The 21,642-nt window shown below is 35.3% G+C and overlaps 2 protein-coding genes and 1 non-coding gene across 4 annotated transcripts; 2 read left to right on the forward strand and 1 right to left on the reverse strand.

Annotated features, from left to right (window-relative positions):
- Positions 1-773: 773 nt before the first annotated feature.
- On the reverse strand, positions 774-7,849 carry LOC140175899 (uncharacterized). Of its 2 annotated transcripts, none has more exons than XM_072205401.1 (3): positions 7,601-7,849; positions 1,605-2,014; positions 774-1,539 (listed from the first exon to the last, which is right to left on the reverse strand). In XM_072205401.1, the coding sequence occupies exons 1-3, from the start codon at positions 7,752-7,754 to the stop codon at positions 1,078-1,080; spliced, it is 1,026 nt and encodes a 341-aa protein (XP_072061502.1). In that variant the 5' UTR covers positions 7,755-7,849; the 3' UTR covers positions 774-1,077. The 2 variants fall into 2 exon arrangements, with proteins under 2 accessions (XP_072061502.1, XP_072061501.1); XM_072205400.1 differs by lacking the exon at positions 7,601-7,849 and adding an exon at positions 2,091-2,962 and having other exon boundaries at positions 963-1,539.
- LOC112716408 (UDP-glycosyltransferase 73C6) lies at positions 5,202-7,155 on the forward strand. Its single transcript, XM_025768313.3, has one exon. It carries the CDS (start codon positions 5,642-5,644, stop codon positions 7,136-7,138), a length of 1,497 nt encoding a protein of 498 aa, XP_025624098.1. The 5' UTR covers positions 5,202-5,641; the 3' UTR covers positions 7,139-7,155.
- Positions 7,850-14,308: 6,459 nt separating the features above from the next.
- LOC112718522 (small nucleolar RNA R71) lies at positions 14,309-14,417 on the forward strand. The gene has a single exon (XR_003160859.1). It is a non-coding gene; the product is annotated as a small nucleolar RNA R71 (small nucleolar RNA).
- The last annotated feature ends 7,225 nt before the right edge of the window (positions 14,418-21,642 follow it).

Genomic DNA, 21,642 nt, shown 5'->3' on the forward strand with positions numbered 1-21,642 from the left:
TGACAACGGCCGCCAGTTTGCCGATCAGAAATTTCAATCTTTTTTGCAGAATCTCAAAATAAAACAGCACTTTGCCTCTGTTGAACATCCTCAAACAAACGGACTAGCTGAGGCCGCGAACAAGGTCATCCTGCATGCACTAAAGAAAAAACTCGACGACGCCAAAGGACTATGGGCCGAATTAATTCCTGAAGTACTCTGGGGATACAACACCACCCCACAAACATCAACAAAAGAAACGCCATTCAGACTGGTTTATGGGTCGGAAGCCATGATCCCTCTGGAAATCTCCCAGCAATCCATCCGAACATATATGAATAATCAAGACGAAACTCGGAGATCCGAGCTCGACCTCATCGAAGAAGTTCGAGACATCGCCGCTTTGAAGCAACGCGCAGCGCAACAAGTCATAGCTCGTCAACATAACAAGTCGGTCAGAAACAGATCGTTCGCTAAAGGAGATTTAGTCCTCCGCAAAACAGAAACTGCTCGGAAGCCACCAACACACGGAAAGTTAGCCGCCAATTGGGACGGCCCATACTGAGTATCCGAAGCACTCGGCCAAGGAGCGTACAAACTAGAATCATTAGATGGTAAACTCTTCCCTAACACATGGAATGTGTCTTCTTTAAAAAAGTATTATAGTTAAAAGACAGGGACAGGCTGGTACTCTTTTTCCTACTACCAAGATTTTATCCCAAAGGGTTTTGCTTGGAGAGGTTTTAACGAGGCCAGCCTACCTGCACCTTTGTGTATAAAAGGTTCAAAAGACCTCAGAATGTAAATAAGACGAAAAATGTCTTATCTTTGCTACTCTATCAAATCAATCTTATCAATCTGTCAATACAGCTCGAACATATACCGCTACTCGTCTAAAGCTACAAATCAAACCACAAAACCAATAAACTCGGAACACAATCCGAACTATCGCAAAACAGCTTTTACATAAAGCAACAAAACAGACTTTCAAACAAGTCATTTCAAACCAAGTTCAAAAAACAAACCGCCATACTGTTATCAACAATAAATATTCAAACATATGTAAAACAAAATTCACAAATTTTTTTTTTCTAAAACCTAAACATTATCAGCCTCGCCTTCTGCATCCCCATCATCGTCAACAAGCTGCCCATCTCGAACAATCTTCCCAGGATCCATACTAGAAAGATCGGCATCCGGAACCAAAAACTTCACTTGCAACCTTGCCCTTTCGAAACCTTCAACGAATGAATCCAAAATCTCATCCGCCTTCTTTTTCTCCATATCCTTAAACTGAGCGGTCACTTCAATCAGACGACTTTGCACGCTTACCAAGTCGCTTTCCTTTTTCTTCAAATCCTCAACATCTTTAGAATAATTTTCCTTAGTCTCTTTCAATAACTTCTCAGTCTCAGTTAAACGACCTTGAAGTTCGGCAGCAAGTTTTTTATATTTAACCAGCTCCTCCTTCAAAACAGGTACCTCCCCCTTTTCCGCAGCAACTCCCTTGTATTTCAACTCCTGACTTCGCCCAAGGCTTGCAAGCCACAACCCAACAACCTATAGAACAAATAAACTCATAAGACTACTAAATAAAAAGAAGCAAAAAACAACAAGCTTACTACCTGCATGTATTGTCCAATAGCCATATCCCCCACCTCCTTTGCAAGAGTTACATCAGCCGACGATTGGCAATACTCGTCCACAACAGCCATGAAAGGATACTCCTTTCCCCAAACTGAAAAAGCCTCACTCTCTTCAGACATCTCATGAAGCCTTTTTTGATTTCCCATAAAGGCATGTATCTCTTCTAGAGGGACATCTAACTCTTTTCCATCAGAATCATCTGATAGCTCCACAAGTTCAGACCTTTTTCTCTTCTTCACAATCACCTTCCTCCGACCTTGACGAGGCTGCGAAACCTCGCCACCCCCAACAACCTTCTCAACATTTGACGAAGATACCTCCTTGTCCAGATTCTTACTCTTAAACCGAGTCCTCAACGATGCAGCAGAAACACCCGGATACTTCCCACCTACAAAAACAATTTGTGTTAAACTTCTCAGAAAAAAGGAAAAAGAGGGAAATTAACGTAAACCCTAGAAACTCACCTAGATACTCTACAACAGCAACTTTATCATCCTCCCACTTCAGCAACTCATACATTGATATCAAATTTTTCCGATCAACATTCTCCACCAAATACTCTATCAAACACTCATTCCTTGGTGATATCACCTCTGGGCCGAGTATATTTTGCGGCTCTGAGCACCAAAAGAGAGGAAACTTCTCGGCAAGATTTTCATCAATATAAAACGGGAATTGCTCCTCCGAACTTCTGACCTTAAAATACATCTCTTTGAAGTCTTTAAAAGAAGACTTGTACAGTTTGAAGATTCCAAAGCCCGGAGTACTATTGAAATTCACCCACCCCCCTTTCCACACCCCTTTAGCTTGAAACAAAGAAAAAAATAAAGAAACAGACGGCAATTCCTCTAAAAATTCCATCAAAACTTCAAAGGATCTCAGGAAAGCCCACCCATTAGGATGAAGTTGAGAGGGAGCACAGTTAAGTTGTTTAAGAATCTGACACTCAAAATCCGTAAACGGAAGCCTCACTCGCAACTCTTCAAGCACGCAACTATGCATGTAAAAGAAATCAAACCCCAACTCTCGATGATAAATCCTATCATCCACACTACATGGCAACAATTCCACCTTCACCCCAGAACCCGCCCTCACTATTCTATTCGCATCAACCTCCCTCACCGCCGCTTCATCACAGAAAAGAGACACCCATGATTTAACATCTTCGCTCACCCAATCATAAGACCAATCCACCTTATCCTTTTTCTCTTTCTCAAAACCCATTCATTCAAACAGCAATAACAGAAGGAAGAAGAAGAAAGAAAGAAGAAAGCACAGAAATGGATCAGAAACAGAAAAGGAGACTCATACCTCTCTTACTCATTCTTCAAAGAAGCAAGCGTATATCAAACAGCCAACAGAAACCCACGAAAATCCTGAAAGAATCCAAGCAACTAAAGGGACAGAAAATAAACCCCAAAGCCACATCAAACAGTAAACCAAACATTGGGAATCAACAAACTTAAATGCAACCATCACCCTTTCTCTTTCATCAGAAAGTAACGGACACGACTCCCCACGTTCCCAAAAATTTAAAACACTGAGCCATCTTTTAATGAAGTAAGTTGATCTGGGGGCTCATCCACTAGCCCACACAAACCGAGTTATAGCTCATAAAAAATAAAAATAAAGCTCAACCTGCTTCATTAAAATCTTTCTCAGGCTAAGTTTGGGGGCTGTGATATGGTCACCATCAATATCATAACTCGTCATTTGCCGTTATTATTCGGCCCTTATGAGCTATAACTCGGCAAAATTAATACTATTGAGAACAACGCCTCAAACGGCAGGGATAAAGTCGGTTACGAAACTAATCATCAGTAACGGACGAATAATCATCAAAGACGCAACGGACGAACAAATGTCTATAAAATAGAAGGTAAAATATCTTTTTTGATTCATTCTGAACTGAATATCATCTACTGACTTAAGCATTGGAGTGCCTTTGCAGGTGCACTCCGCCTCCTTGGTATTACTCGCATTCTCATACACACGACGAACACAGGAAAATCGAACCTCGAAGGACAGGCGTTCAACCTGGTGGCACACAGCTCGGCTAATCTCAAGGAGTTGGAGCCGACCTGTTTACCAGGCAAGATCAAAAAGTACATGAACAACAAGTATAACTTCTTGAAGGATTTTTTTAATTATATAAAAAAAGCCATATTTAACGATGGCAACCATTATTATCATCTTTGAAAATACATAGATTCACCGGAATAAACAATATTTAAAAAAAAATTTAATTATTAGAAAGTTAACAATGGCTAGTAACCACTATTATCGTTTCCATAATACACAAGAGTACACAAAAAGTACACAGGATAACCATTCTTGTTATTTTTGGGAAATAGTTTTTTTTTTTAATTTATAATTAAAAAAATTCTTATTAAATATGGCTTATTCCGATGTACCTATGTATTTTTAGAGATGATAATAATAGTTGGCATTGTTAAATATGACTTTTTTTTTAGTTATAATTAAAAAAAAATCCTTAAAAAAACCATGATTGTCCGTGTATTTTTGTGTATTTTTATATACTGTTTGTAGATCTATATACTATTTGGAGATGATGATAATGATTAAAAATACGGATTTGAAAAAACGTAAAAGGAGTTCGCCAAGGTTAGGCGAACTCTATAAAATGTATAGAGTTCTATAAAATTTATAGAGTTCACTGGGTCAGACGAACTTGTCAATTTTTTTATAGAATTCGCCGGATCCGACGAACTTGTTTAAATGCAAAAAAAATACAAAATCGTATTTTGGGAATTAAAATTCTAATATTTTTTTTTATTTTATAAATGAAAAAATTTCTATTTCCATATGTTGATTACTGATAGCATGAATGTTTATTAATAGAATAATCAATCATCAAAATAATCAAAATTTTCTTTATCAAATAATCAAATTTTCTAACAATAGAATAATCAAACTTTTTATTAACAACTAAAAAACATGAGTTATTCCTGTATTTTTATTATATTTTGATAATAGATGTGAATTTGATTTTTAAATATATTATTTATAAAATTTGATTATAAATGTAACTATGATGTCATTCATTTTTCTATGCAAATGGTTGATTAGTCATATACTCATGTCCATAAGATGATTGTTTTACATGCACACAAAAAATTAATTATTATATATTTTTGTATAAATATATATTATTAAATTTATTTTTAATGTATATTTTGTAATTTGTATATCAATATATATTTTATATATGTGGTTGATTTGATGGTTGATGTGTATATCTAATGTTTGTTGAATATAAGTAGATGATTAATGGCTAAAACTAGATGAACATAGAGTTCTTTATTTTTATTTTTTTTAAGAAAAAAAATAAAGGGGTGAGTTTAATCTTTATCCCTGGTTAATGTTATGCTAGAGAGTTTTTAGGGTTTTTTTTGTATGTATATGATTGGAATCTAAGAATTCACTTGTTTATAAATATGTTTTCATGTACAAAATTTTGATTGAAAAAACCCAAAATTACATGATGTTAAGATGATCTAACTTGGAGTCCTTAATTATTCACATTTCTTCTTTATCAAAATGCAACATTTGTACTATGAAGTCATTTTATATAAAAATGTTTCAAGCAATTCAAATGGGCATTCAGTAACAAAAAACATTTCACCAAGTTAATATATTCTAAGATGAAGAAAATCTGTATGACTTTATGCTTGGCGACATTTCACCAAGTGGTTAAGAGACCGACAGAGAAATGAGATATACATAGAAACATTGAAAGGTACAAATAATTTCTGAGGAAGACACGTGATGTATATAGGTTGTGTGCTAACAGACGAAAAGTAGAAGCGCCAAAATACTTAAAAATCAGTGGTAGATTAGTGATGTGAGACACACAAAACAATAAATAAAATAAAATAGAATAAAAATTTATAAAATGATGTAGACACTGACATCACCAAGAAAGGAATGCAGTTTATAAATATCTTCCAAGTGAAATTATTCAGTGGACTAAATCATATCCAGAGAAACAATAATGGCTTCCCAAACACCTCAGCTCCACTTCGTTATCTTCCCATTCATGGCACAAGGCCACATGATTCCCATAATGGACATAGCAAAGTTATTGCTTCAGCGCAATAATGTTATTGTCACGGTAGTCACAACCCCGCAAAACGCAGCAAGATTCACATCAACCGTTGCTCGTTTAATCGATTCTGGTTACCAAATTCGACTAATTCAGCTTCAGTTTCCATATCAAGAGGCAGGTTTGCCAGAAGGGTGTGAGAATCTTGACATGCTTCATTCACTTGGCAATGCCTTGAGTTTGTTCACTGCACTAAGTGTTCTAAGGGAACCTGTGGAAAAACTCTTTGAAGAGTTGTCGCCCCCACCAAGCTGCATAGTCTCTGATATATGTCTCCCGTACACAATCCACATTGCTAAGAAATTCAATGTTCCAAGGATTTCTTTTTCAGGAGTGAGTTGCTACTATCTCGTCTGTAACGATGCTTTGCGCTTCAGTAATGTGACAGAGAGCATAAAGGATGAATCAGAGTACTTCATTATACCGAGTCTACCAGATGAGATTGAAGTCACCAAAGCGCAGGTACTAAGTCTAGCGGACGCGAACTGGAACAAGTTTTATGAAGAGATATACGCGGCCGAAGCAGACAGTTATGGAATAATCATAAATTCCTTCCAAGAGTTGGAGCCTGAGTATGCAAGCATATACAAGAAGCATAGAAAGGATAAAGTGTGGTGCATCGGTCCGGTGTCACTAAGCAACAAGGATCAGTTGGAGAAGGCTCAAAGAGGCAACAAGGTTTCAACTGAAGGGTGGATGCACCAAAAATGGCTTGATTCTCAAAAGCCTAAGAGTGTAATTTATGTATGTCTTGGAAGTTTATGTAATCTAACTGCAACTCAGTTGATTCAGATTGGTTTAGCCTTAGAAGAATCAAAGAGACCTTTCATTTGGGTCATAAGGGAAGGGAGTCAATTAAAAAGGCTAGAAAAGTGGATTAAGGAAGATGGGTTTGAAGAAAGAATCAAAGATGAGAGTCTTATAATTCGAGGTTGGGCTCCTCAGCTACTAATACTATCACATCCTTCTATTGGAGGGTTCTTGACACACTGTGGCTGGAACTCTAACTTAGAAGCTATATGTGCTGGTGTGCCAATGCTGACATGGCCCTTATTTGGCGACCAGTTTCTGAATGAAAAACTAGTTGTCAAAGTACTAAAAGTTGGAGTGATGGTTGGTGCGAAAAGTCCTATGGTGTGGGGGAAAGAAGAGGAGGTTGGTGAATTGGTTAGGAAAGAAGATATTAAAATAGGAATAGAAAAGTTAATGGATGGGAATAATGGTGAATGTGAAGAGAGAAGAGAAAGGGTAAGAAAGTTAGCGGAAATGGCTAAAATATCTGTAGCAGAAGGTGGATCTTCTCATAGTAACTTGACTATGTTTATCCAAGATATTTTGCATAAAAGTTTGGGGGCTGTATATGATAATCTAGTTGACAAAAACTAATGGCACAATATCTTTTTTGCATATGTATGATTATTTTGTTCCATAGTGCTATTAATATGGAATAAATATCAATATGGAGGCCCAACAAGGAACTTATGTTTATTTGGAAAGCATGCCATAAATTAATACCGTATTAGCAAATCTTTGTAAGAAAAAAATTAATAAATAATCCTGTATGCCCAATTTGTAATTATGAACCTGAAACTATTAAACATTGTCTATTAAGATGTCAATGTACATATCCCCTAGTGAGCAGAATGTTTGATCTCTAAACAATTGGTTATTAAAACTTAATTCAACGGATGAGGGACTTGGGCAGATTTCTGTGGCAGCAAAAGTTATTTGGGAAATTTGGAAATCTAAAAATGAATCTGTTTACAGCAAACATACTTTAAAGAGAAGGAATAAAACAATCCAAGCAATTCAAGATCAAGATCAAAATCAAAGAAAAGAGGGATTTACCGTTTGGAGGCCTCCGCCGCAGATTGTTTGAAGTTGGTGTTTGGGCGGCTAGAATGACAATTTCAGTTGCCCAATTGCATCTGAAACAGTGCCTTCCATTGACTTGCGGTCGAGCATGGTTAAGGGAGAAGATAAATTGCTTCTTTGCTTGCATGCTTTCATTTGTGTGAGTGGAAATATGCTTTGTTTTTCTCTCCTCTAGTGATAGTTATTTTCTTTCCATTGAGACCTTTCTTATAACCCCCTAACTCAATTTCAGCCATTTGACTCTCAAAAAAGAGCAATTATGAATTTAAATATTAATATTTTAGATTTTTCTCTACATAAAAAAAGTCCAAAAAATTCAATATATTGTACTTTATATATATATATATATATATATATATATATAATAGATGTGAATTTAATTTTTAAATATATTATTTATAATAAAAAATTTGATTATAAATATAACTATAATGTCATTCTTTATTTTTATGCAAATGGTTGATTAGTCATGTCTATATAGATGATTGTTTGAATATATGTAGATGATCAATAATTAAAACTAGATGAACATAAAGTTGTTTGTTTCTCTTTTTAAATTAAAAAAAATAACGGGTAATTTTTTATGGGATTTAAAACCAAAAAAAAAAAAACTAGAAGACAATAATTCTTAAAAATGAGATGTTAATAAAATCAGCATAAAGACAAAAAAAAATAAAAAAATAAAATAAAAAATACATGACAACTAAAAGATAAACTATGACCATAATTAGTCATTCCATCTACATAAGAGTTGCTTTTCAGAATAGATGTTGTATTTTCCAGTTGATTAGTCTGCTCCAACTCTTCTTAATTGTCAAAATAAGAGCTTGAGAAAAATGCAAATCAATATCATCATGAAGAACAAGTCTTACTAGCAACTGAGTCCACCTCCACAACCACATGATTATATCCCAGGTTTACATTATGGTCCACATCCATTAAAATTCTCTAGAACTCTGTCGAAGTAACCGAGGTAAAAGCTAAATTTGCACTAAAACCAACTAGAAACCTTCCATCCATGTCTCTAATAATCTTTCTGCAAGATTTTTTTTCATTATGTAGAACAGAACCGTCTGTGTTTAGCTTAACAAAAGAAGATTCTGGAGGTGCCATTTAATCTGTCTCTTAACATAATTGCCAACTACCTTCTTAACTCGACTCACTTCAGCCTGAGCATGCTAAAAGTCCTTTGCTAGATAGACAGCAAGGGGAGCAACATTCTCTTTATAACGACCCAACTTCTAGCACGTCATGACCAATGCTAGTCATCAGGCGCTACTACACGCTTTCCCTAGAGACTCTAGATCTTATATTAAATATATACATATGAGCATGTCGCGCTAGTCGAGATCACGTGTCAAATATATAGATCTAACGAAATAGATAATAATTAAATATATAATATATACATGATGCATAGAAAATGCAGAAAACATAGTAATATCATACATATACGTCCGAAGACTCATTTAGTACATCATAATTCACACCGGGTTACATCATTGCTTACTCATGAAAATATTTACAGACTCCATATTTATACTAACAGGCCTTAACATACAAGAGTCACCCTAGTCTGGGACCCATTCTAACTTGTTTTTATAGATATTTACAAAAGCACCTAACCTTCTAAAAGTCTATACAGAGCGAGGACAAAGACTACTACTACGACTATTATAACTACTGCTGATCACCGATCCTTGGCAGTTGAAGAAATACGGAAGTGCTGTGTGGAAGTAAAAGAAGTCGTTTTGACCCTCCAACAATGCTACTGCTGCTCACTAGTCCCAAGACTAGAACCTCAAAGAAGACCTCGCTGGTTTGCATCTGCGAAACAGAAAAGTAAGGGGTGAGAACCTAAGGTTCCCAGTAGGGTACTACACAAGAATCCTAGGGGGTTTCTGGTAAGGTTTTTATAACCCACAAACTAACCGGCAAGTGCACCGGGTCGTACCAAGTAGTACCTTAAGTGAATGAGGATCGATCCTACGAGGATTGATGGACTAAGCAACAATGATTGATTAATTTACTTAGTTAGACAAGCGGAAAATTGTGTTTGAGAGTTCAAAAGCATTAAGCAGTAAATTCAAAATATTAGAAAAGCAAGCAGTAAACAAGATGTGAATAATATATGGAGAAACAGTTAAGCCTTCAGAGTTATCTATTTTTCGGATTGACTTTTCTTACTAACTATTTTAATCATGCAAGATTTAATTCATGGCAAACTATATGTGACTAAACCCTAATTTCTTAGACCTTTTTAGTCTCCCCTAAAATTCATCAACCGCCAATTTCTTGGTCACTTAATTCCAATTAGAGGGTGGAGTTCAATTCTAGTTTAAATGCCACAAAAATCCTAATTACCCAAATATAAGAGGATTATATGTCACGTATCCTGTTAAGTCCAGATAATTAGAATTTAGGAAAAATTGTTTTCAAGCTGTTGTTCAAGTAAAGAGCTTTTCCAAGTTATACAAGAACTCAATTAGAACAAGGGTCATACTTCCATTCCACCCAAATTCATAGGATAAAGAACGAAAAATAATTCTTGAAATATAAGTCAAGACATAAATTAAAATATAAAAATAATAGTATCAATCCATACAATAGACAGAGCTCCTAACCTTAACAGTGGATGTTTAGTTGCTCATGGTTCAGAGTGAAAACTAGGATTCTGGTAAACTGTAAATTTGGAATGAGGTAGTAGAGAAGAGATGAGATTCTTTTTTCTTTTATATCTAATCCTAATTAATATAAAATATATTTCTTAAAACTAAATAATATCTTTTCCTATTTTTAAATAAAATAAAGTTTAAATCAGAATTAATAGGAAATTGCGTGCTTACTTCTTGGAGAGTTGGGGACCACTTGATTCCTTAATAATCCACGCCTAACTTGAGAAATCTCAAGTTAGGTGCAGCCTTGGCCGAATTGATGGAGAAGAAGTATGAACTATTATACATCGTTGGAAAGCTCTAAAAGTTAGCTTTCCAACGCCACTAAAATCACATTAATTGGACCTCTGTAGCTTGAGTTATTCAGGTTTTGAGTGCAGAGAGGTCAAGGTTGATAGCATCATTCGCCTTCTTCTCTTTTTCTGCGGAAGCTCCATCAAATCCATCCGAATGCTACCTAAAATAAACAGAATTGCACACAATTCAAAGTAGCATCCATAGTGGCTAAAAGATAATTAATTCTTGATTAAACTCAACAAATTAAATGCAAATTCACTAGGAAAATGAAGGAAAGATGCTCACGCATCACAACACCAAACTTGAATTGTTGCTTGTCCTCAAGCAACCAAAATTAGTACATGATTAAGATGTGAATTTGCATGAGAGGTGAGAGTTCAGTTATGCTCATGTCTCTTCTTAAAGTGGGGTTTATCTATTATAATTCTGAATAGTTTTGCCATCTCACTCTCCTTTGAATCAGAGGAATGTCACTGTCATTCGGAATTAGAATCCGGATCATATTATGAATCCTCTGCTCTTTGTACTCCAATTTAATCCTTGAACACAACATACATCCTTTACTTCTCAATGAATTGGTGCTTTGCACCTTGGGTCTAGCCGTGACTTTAAATGTTTTGTCTCAAGCTTCACTTGACACAAAAACACCACAAGCACTTGACTGGAGAACTCTTTTTAAGTTCTGATTTTTCTTTCAGTTACTCACAGACAGTGGTACTCAAAGTCTTTGGCATACTCTGCTAAATGTATTTGGCCTCGACTCTAGATATTCTGTCTCAAGGATTACTTTACACAAGAACACCACAAGCATATGACTAAGAAAACAACTGTTTGAGCTTTTAATCATGTCTGACCTCCTTAGTCATTGATGCTCAGAACCTTGGACCTTGCTTTTAGTTTTCTTTTGCTATTTCTTTTTCTTCAAGGATTAAGCTTTCACTAATTTCAGAGAAATCATAATAGTTCTCTAAAGTCTTGTTCCTTACACGTCAACATCCTTTGATTCAAATTCAAATATGCACTGTTCTTGTCATTCATTCAGAATCACAAATAATACCACCACATTTAAGTAAACAAGACTAATCTTAAATATAAACTCAATTTCTCATGCAATACATCACTTTTTTCTTTTCTTTTTAGATTCAAGTTCAATGAGTGGTACATGAGACATTTTTTTAACTAAAATCAAATGACAGAATGAAATTAAATCTAAGAACTGAAAGTACTAAAGATCATGCAGGAAATCAAAGCAACACAAAATAGAGGACAACAAAATAAGAACAGAAGAGAAATAGAATGAAAGGAACTCAACTACTTCAGTTATGCTGGTAGCCATCTCATTCCTCCATGAAGAACATTCATCTCCCTTTGGTGCTATTAAAATAAACAGAAAAGGCCAAAAGCGAAGTGACAACACCAAACTTAAAAGTTTTCTTGTCCTCAAGCAAAGAAAAGCTGAAAACAGGGTGTCAAAAGTTCTTCTTAATTGCTCCTGTTCCTGTTCCAAAAATTCAGCATGATCAAGCATACGTAAAACAAAGAAAAATAGTAAAAACTCAATAAAAATCAAACAAATAATATAATTAACGTAACGAAAAAATAATTAAGGATACAAAATTATTGGGTTGCCTCCCGACAAGCGCTTCTTTACTGTCACTAGCTTGACGGTCAGCTCCTCTAAGGAGGAGGATCATAGGGGCTCAGTTCTTCACCCCTCACTCTGAATCTTCTCCTTGTATCCTCATAAAGTAGTTCAATATGCTCCAGAGAGAGGATTCTGTTTACTGTATAAGTGAACATTGGATTGCTAGTAAACACCACCTTCATTCTTGGGGAGAAGTCTTCAGTGGGAATCTTTTTGTTTCTCCATTTCTGGGTACTTTCTTCTTTTTGGGAACCTCCGCCTTGGTGGATGATGCATTCCTGACACCAAACTTAGATTTGATGTCTGAAAGAATTTTATTAATTGTTACCAAAGGAGGTTTGAGTTGCATTTTCTGTTGTGCATCATCAGGGGGTTCTTGAAGGTTTGGATCAATAAGCTCAGTTTGCATGCACCTCTCTTCTTCACCTGCTGAATGTATATCTTTGAAGACATGAAATACTAGTTGCTCATTATGCACTCTAAGCACTATTTCACCTTCTTCCACATCAATCAGAGCTCTTCTAGTGGCTAGGAATGGTCTTCCTAGAATTATAGAAGCACTCTCATCCTCCCCTGTATCAAGAATCACAAAATCTGCTGGGTGGAAGAACTTACCCACTTTGACCAAGATATTTTCCATTAATCCGTACGCAGGCTTTATAGATTTGTCTGCCATTTGTAATGCTATCCATGTGGGTTGTGCCTCTTGGATTTGTAACTTCTTCATCACAGACAAGGGCATTAAATTGATGCTTGTTCCCAGATCACATAACGCTTTCTCAAAGGTTGTGCTCCCAATGGTGCATGGAATTTGAAAGCTCCCTAGATCCGGCATCTTCCTTGGTAAGTTATTCTGAATGATGGCACTACATTCCTTAGTCAGGACCACTGTCTCGTCTCCTTTTAAAGGCTTCTTCTTTGACAACAACTCCTTCATGAATTTGACATAGAGAGGCATTTGCTCCAAAACCTCAGCAAAAGAAATATTGATTTGCAACTTTCTGAAGACTTCCAAGAACTTCAAAAACTTCTTGTCCTTGGTCTCCTTTTGAAGTCTCTGAGGATATGGCATTTTAGGCTTGTACTCAGGGGCCTTTGGCAATGTAGGATAAGTATCAAGAGACTCTAGGAATGGGTTGTCCGAACGCTTTGGAGGGACGTGCTCTACTTCTTCCTTCTTCTCCTCTGGAGCTTCTTCTTCAACTGACTCCTCATTAACTTGTGCTTCCGTACTTACCACTTGTCCACTTATCAAGGAGATAGCCTTGCATTCCTCTCTTGGATTCACCACTGTATCACTAGGGAACGTACTTGGAGGCCTCTTGGGTATTTGCTTGCTCAACTGGCCTACCTGTACCTCCAAGTTTCTGAGGAAAGCTCTAGTTTCCTGCATAAAATGATTCATTACTGCTTCCATATCAGTGTTTTCCTGGGACTGAGAAATTGCCTGCTGAGGTGGTTGTTGATGATGAGACTGAAACTGATGGTTATTATGATTATTCTGCTGAAAACCGCCCTAAGAATTATTGTTAAAATTTTGTGATCCCTGAGATTTCTCTCTCCCCCCAAAATTTGGGTGGTTTCTCCACCCCTGATTATAGGTCTTAGAGTATGGGTCATTATTGGGATTTCTAGGAGTATTCTCCATGAAATTGACCTGTTCAAAAGAAAATTGAGTATAATCATAATTTTTATTTTGCACAAAATTACCTGTCATGTCATAAGGGATCTTTGGAGGTGCATTCTGAGTGTTGACAGTTGAAACTTGCATCCTACTCAATTGTTGAGAAATTAAACTCATATGTTGACTCAAAATTTTATTCTGAGTAAGGATAGCATCAAGAGCTTCTATTTCCATAATGCCTTTCTTTTGAAGGGTCTCAAAGTTCACAGGATTCCTGTTAGATGAATATAAATATTGGTTGCTAGCAACCAATTCAATAAGCTTAGTAGTTTCCTCCAGTGTCTTCTTCATGTGCAATGAACCACCTGCAGAATTATCTAAACACATCTTGGACATTTCACCCAAGCCTTCATAAAGGATGTCTAGCTGAGTTCATTTATAAAACATGTCCGGAGGACATTGTCTGGTCAATAGCTTGTATCTCTCCCAAGCTTCATAAAGAGTCTCCCCATCCTTCTGTCTGAAGGTCTGAACCTCCACCCTAAGCTTAGTCAGCTTCTTTGGTGGGAAAAGTTTAGTAAGAAACTTAGTAACAACCTTATCCCAAGTATCCAAACTCTCCTTGGGTTGAGAATTTAGCCACAGCTTTGCTCTATCCCTCAGAGCAAATGGGAAGAGCATGAGTTTGTACACCTCAGGATTCACTCCATTTGTCTTCATAGTATCACAAATCTGCAGAAAATTAGAAATAAATTGATTTGGGTCTTCTTGAGGAAGTCCATGATACTGACAGTTTTGTTGCACAAGAGTGACAAGTTGAGGCTTCAGTTCAAAATTGCTTGCAGCTATAGGAGGCACCATAATACTTTTGCCATAGAGGTCTGCATTAGGAGCAGTGTAAGAGCCAATCACTCTTCTAGGTTGCTCATTCTCATTCAGATTTGCCATATTGGCATTAGCAGCAATATTATGATCCATGTTGGACTCTGCAGCCTTATACAGTCTTGCTTGTTGCAAACGCCGTCTAAAGATCTTTTCAGGTTCAGGATCAAAATCAAGAAGGGGCTCTTTATCCCTGTTCCTGCTCATAAACAAACAGAAAATAAAGAAAAGTAGAAATTTCTACGTCAGAGTGCAGAGAATTCCCAGTGAGATAACCTGTGTAAAAGAAATAAAATAAAATAACTAAATAAATAAGAAGTAAAAACTTCAAATTTTTTTAAAAAAAATAAACAGGAATATTAAAATAAAATAATTAGAGGACACCAAACTTAATTTCAAAAAAAAAAAGTAATTGAGGCCAGGAACAATTCAAGACTTAAAGCTAATTTTTAATTTTTTTTATAATATTAGTGAACCAGAAAAATAAAAATAAATAAAAAATGAATAAGGAAAACGAAAATAAAATAAAATGAAATAAATGAATAAAAAATATATATATATATAATTGACGTTAAAGAAACAAAGAACCAAAAAAAAGGAAAAAGGGTAAGGGGGTAGGGAACGTGCTAACGGAAAGAACAATAAAGGAAAAAAAAGGAAATAAATAAAATAAATAAAAATTAATAATAAAAAAAATTAATAAAAAAAATTTATCTAATCTAAGCAATCAAATAATTAATAATTGTCGATCACAGTCAATCTCTGGTAACGGCCCCAAAAACTTGTTGTGGTTTTTATAACCCACAAACTAACCGACGAGTGCACTGGGTCGTATCAAATAGTACCTCAAGTGAATGAGGGTCGATCCCACGAGGATTGATGGACTAAGCAACAATGGATGATTAATTTACTTAGTTAGACAAGCAAAAAATTGTGTTTGAGAGTTCAAAAGCATTAAACAATAAAGTCAGAATATCAGAAAAGCAAGCAGTAAACAAGATGTGAATAATATATGGAGAAATAGTTAAGGCTTCAGAGTTATCTATTTTTCGGATTGACTTTTCTTACTAGCTATTTTAATCATGCAAGATTTAATTCATGGCAAACTATATGTGACTAAACCCTAATTCCTTAAACCTTTTTAGTCTCCCCTAAAATTCATGAATCGCCAATTCCTTGGTCACTTAATTCCAATTAGAGGGTGAAGTTCAATTCTAGTTTAAATGCCACAAAAATCCTAATTACCCAAATATAAGAAGATTATATGTCACGTATCCCCCGTTAAGTTTAGATAATTAGAATTTAGGAGAAATTATTTTCAAGTTGTTGTTAAAGTAAAGAGCTTTTCCAAGTTATACAAGAACTCAATCAGAACAAGGGTCATACTTCCGTTCCACCCAAATTCATGAGATAAAGAATAAAAAACAATTCTTGAAATATAAGTCAAGACATAAATTAAAATAGAAAAATAATAGTATCAACCCATACAATAGAAAGAGCTCCTAACCTTAACAGTGGAGGTTTAGTTACTCATGGTTCAGAGTGAAAACTAGGATTCTGGTAAACTGTAAATTTGGAATGAGGTAGTAGAGAAGAGATGAGATTCTTTTCCCTTTTATATCTAATCCTAATTAATGTAAAATATATTTTCTAAAACTAAATAATATCTTTTCCTATTTTTAAATAAAATAAAGTTTAAATTAGAATTAATAGGAGATTGCGTGCTTGCTTCTTGGAGAGTTGGGGACCACTTTATTCCTTAATAATCCACGCCTAACTTGAGAAATCTCAAGTTAGGCGCAGCCTTGGCCGAATTGATAGAGAAGAAGTATAAACTATTATATATCGTTGGAAAGCTCTGGAAGTTACCTTTCCAACGCCACTAGAATCACGTCAATTGGACCTTTGTAACTTGAGTTATTCAGGTTTGAGTGCAAAGAGGTCAGGGTTGACAGCATTATTTGCCTTCTTCTCTTTTTCTGCGAAAACTCCATCAAATCCATCCGAATGCTACCTAAAATAAACAGAATTGTACACGACTCAAAGTAGCATCCATAGTGGCTAAAAGATAATTAATTCTTAATTAAACTCAACAAATTAAATGAAAATTCACTAGGAAAAGGTAGGAAAGATGCTCACGCATCAGTTTCACAGGTTAAGTCTAAGACTTCGTGCAGTTTGATCAGTAAGTCACACAAACAAGTACAAGCACAAGTATATAGCAGAATAATAAACAAGCACAAAATACAAGAAGTAGGGATAAAACACAATCATAGGTACAAGTAAGCAATCACAAACATAGAGAATGTAGCAATCAAGTATGATGCATGCCTGGTCCTATGCAGGCCATAAGCTCATGCATCAGTTGGCTACCCACAGCCCGACGTTACCCGGCCTAAGTTCGGATATGGCTACTACAGTGGGTCGGTCGTGCACCGGTGCCCCAAATACAATCGCAACACTAATAAAGAATGGCCCAAAAATACAAGGTGCTCCCAGTGAGTAACAGTCCATATGGCGGGCGTTCCCACGTTCATTTAGTCTCTGGCCAGGCGGAATGGAAGTCCGCTCTGCCAGATACTTCTTAGCACCTTGGGGTTTACAATTTCTTCTTCTGTGGCACATCTCAATAGAATTTGTTTCTAAGGGACTTCTCCTCCCTTCTTTTGTAAAAATTTGTGCTCGGCTCTTTCTTAAAATATCTCAGCCTTGTCATTATTTACCATTTTGCTCCTTTTATTTAACTTTTCTTTTTATCATTTTTTTTAGACTTTTAGTGACGCTTTCACCCCTGATATTATTTTACCATTGTATCTTCATATTTTTCCTAATATACCTTTTCTCTTTGATTAAGTTAATTATTCATTTTTAATTTGACTTTATGCCTGAAATTACTAATATGCCCCTAAGTACTCTAATTTTACCGTTTAACCTGATTTATCGTCAAAATTTTACCAGATTAATCCTAATATTTTTTATGACTAATTATCCATTATAAATTTAATTAATGCCAATTCTACCCTTAAGGACTGATGAGCGGATAATTTATACGCTTTTTGGCATTGTTTTTAGGTAGTTTTTAGTAAGTTCAAGCTACTTTTAGGGAAGTTTTCATTAGTTTTTATGTTAAATTCACATTTCTGGACTTTACTATGAGTTTGTGTGTTTTTCTGTAATTTCAGGTAATTTCTGGCTGAAATTGAGGGACTTGAGCAAAACTCTAATAGGAGGTTGACAAAGGACTGCTGATGCTGTTGGAATCTGACCTCTCTGCACTCGAAATAGATTTTCGGGAGCTACAGAACTCCAAATGGCACGCTCTCAACGGCGTTGGAAAGTAGACATTCATAGATTTCCAGCAATATATAATAGTTCATACTTTATTCGGAAATTGATGACGTAAACTGGCGCTCAACGCCAGTTCTATGTTGCTGTCTGGAGTAAAACGCCAGAAACACGTCACGACCCGGAGTTGAACGCCCAAAACACGTTACAACTTGGCGTTCAACTCCAAAAGAAGCCTCAGCTCGTGGATAGATCAAGCTCAGCCCAAACACACACCAAATGGGCCCCGGAAGTGGATTTATGCATCAATTACTTACTCCTGTAAACCCTAGTAGCTAGTCTAGTATAAATAGGATAATTTACTATTGTATTGGACATCTTTGGTCTCAGTTTTATTTTATTATTCATCTGAGGAGACTATTGATCACATTTTGGGGGGCTGGCCATTCGGCCATGCCTGAACCTTTAACTTATGTATTTTCAACGGTGGAGTTTCTACACACCATAGATTAAGGGTGTGGAGCTCTGCTGTACCTCAAGTTTCAATGCAATTACTATTATTTTCTATTCAATTCGATTTATTCCTATTCTAAGATATTCGTTGCACTTCAACTTGATGAATGTGATGATCCGTGACACTCATCATCATTCTCACCTATGAACGTGCGTGATTGACAACCACTTCCGTTCTACCTTAGACCGGGCGCATATCTCTTGGATTCCTTAATCAGAATCTTTGTGGTATAAGCTAGAATTGATGGCGGCATTCATGAGAATCCGGAAAGTCTAAACCTTGTCTATGGTATTCTGAGTAGGATTCTGGAATTGAATGACTATGACGAGCTTCAAACTCCTGAAGGCTGGGCGTTAGTGACAGACGCAAAAGAATCAAGGGATTCTATTCCAACCTGATTGAGAACCGACAGATGATTAGCCGTGCTGTGACAGAGCATTTGGACCTTTTTCACTGAGAGGATGGGATGTAACCATTGACAACGGTGATGCCCTACATACAGCTTGCAATGGAAAGGAGTAAGAAGAATTGGATGAAGCAGTAGAAAAGTAGAGATTCAGGAGGAGCACAGCATCTCCATACACCTATTTGAAATTCCCACCATGGAAATACATGAGTAACTTTATCTTTATTTTATGTTTATTTACTATTATTTGATTTTCCAAATTCCATAATTTATTTAAATCTGCCTGACTGAGATTTACAAGATGACCATAGCTTGCTTCATACCAACAATCTCTGTGGAATCGATCCTTACTCACGTAAGGTTTATTACTTGGACGACCCAGTACACTTGCTGGTTAGTTGAACGGAGTTGTGTCCACACATAGCAAAGAGCCATTATTATGAAATAAATTCCATACAAAAACAAAGAATACAACATTGATGATCACAATTTCGTCCACCAAGTTTTCGGCGCCGTTGCCGGGGATTGTTTGAATTACAATTACGTGCAACTACAGCGCCAAGTTTTTCTGATCCAGCAACAACACCAAGTTTTTGGCGCCGTTGCCGGGGATTGTTCGAGTTTGGATAACTGACGGTTCATCTTGTTGCTCAGATTAGGTAATTTTCTTTTCAAAATTTTTCAAAATTTTTCTCTATTTTTTGTTTTTCCAAAAAAATAATTTTCGAAAAATATAATAAAAATACAAAAAAAATCATAAAATCACAAAAATCAAAAATATTTTGTGTTTCTTGTTTGAGTCTTGAGTCAACTTTTAAGTTTGGTGTCAATTGCATGCTTTAAAAATTTTTCTTGCATTTTTCGAAAATTCATGCATTCATGGTGTTCTTCATGATCTTCAAGTTGTTCTTGACAAGTCTTCTTGTTTGATCTTGATGTTTTCTTGCTTTGTGTTGTTTGTTATTTTTCATATGCATTTTTTGTTTGTTAGAGTCCATGCATTAAAGATTTCTAAGTTTGGTGTCTTGCATGTTTTCTTTGCATCAAAAATTTTTCAAAAATATGTTCTTGATGTTCATCATGATCTTCAAAGTGTTCTTGGTGTTCATCTTGACATTCATAGTGTTCTTGCATGCATTATGTGTTTTGATCCAAAATTTTCATGTTTTGGGTCATATTTGTGTTTTTATCTCTCCTCATTAAAAAATCAAAAATAAAAAAATATCTTTTCCTTATTTCTCTCCTAATTTTCGAAAAATTTGAGTTGACTTAGTCAAAAATTTTTAAAATTAGTTATTTCTTGTAACTCAAGTCAAATTTTCAATTTTAAAAATCTTATCTTTTCAAAACGTTTTTTCAAAAATCATATCTTTTTCATTTTTTTCTATTTTTCGAAAATTTTGAAAATTATTTTTCAAAATCCCTTTTTCTTAACTTTATTTCATAATTTTCGAAAATACACTAACAATTAATGTGATTGATTCAAAAATTTGAAGTTGCTACTTTCTTGTTAAGAAAGGTCCAATCTTTAAATTCTAGAATCTTATCTTTTAGTTTCTTGTTAGTCAAGTAATTAATTTTAATTTTAAAATTAAATCTTTTTCAAAATATCTTTTTTTTTAAAATCATATCTTTTTATCTTATCTTTTTATCATATCTTTTTCAAAATTTTATCTTTTTCAAAAATTTGATTTCAAAATGTCTTATCTAACTTTTTATCTTCTTATCTTTTCAAATTTGATTTTAATATCTTTTTCAACTAACTATTTGACTTTTTGTTTGTTTCCTATCTTTTTCAAAACCACCTAACTACTTTTCCCTCTTTAATTTTCGAAAATATCTCATCCCTTTTTCAAAAATTCTTTTTAATTAATTAATTGTTTTAATTTTAATTCTATCTTAGCTTTTATTTTCAAAAATCATTTAACTTCTTTTCAAATTTATTTTCGAAATTTCTTCCCTCTCCCCTTCTTCCATTTATTTATTTATCTACTAACACTTTTCTTCACCTCTCTTCATCTTAAATCACTACCTCTATACTTACCCATTCTTCTTCACTCCTCTTCCCTTCTTCTTCTACTAACATAAAGGAATCTCTTTACTGTGACATAGAAGATTCCTCTTTCTTTTCTTGTTTTCTTCTTTCCTATATGAGCAGGAACAAGGAAAAAGACATTCTTGTTGAAGCTGATCCAGAACCTGAAAGGACTCTGAAGAGGAAACTAAGAGAAGCTAAATTACAACAATCCAGAGGAAACCTTTCTGAAATTTTTGAACAAGAGAAGGAGATGGCAGCCGAACCTAACAATAATAATGCAAGGAGGATGCTTGGTGATTTCACTAAACCAACTTCCAAATTTGATGGAAGAAGCATCTCCATTCCGGCCATTGGAGCAAACAATTTTGAGTTGAAACCTCAATTAGTTGCTTTAATGCAACAGAACTGCAAGTTTCATGGACTTCCATCTGAAGATCCTTACCAGTTTTTAACTGAGTTCTTGCAAATTTGTGAGACTGTTAAGACGAATGGAGTAGATCCTGAAGTCTACAGATTCATGCTTTTTCCTTTTGCTGTAAGAGACAGAGCTAGAATATGGTTGAATTCACAACCTAAAGATAGCCTGGACTCCTGGGATAAGCTGGTCACGGCCTTCTTGGATAAATTTTTTCCTCCTCAAAAGCTGAGC

Source organism: Arachis hypogaea, chromosome 10 (genome assembly GCF_003086295.3).
Source record: "Arachis hypogaea cultivar Tifrunner chromosome 10, arahy.Tifrunner.gnm2.J5K5, whole genome shotgun sequence".
Taxonomy (NCBI): Eukaryota; Viridiplantae; Streptophyta; class Magnoliopsida; order Fabales; family Fabaceae; genus Arachis; species Arachis hypogaea.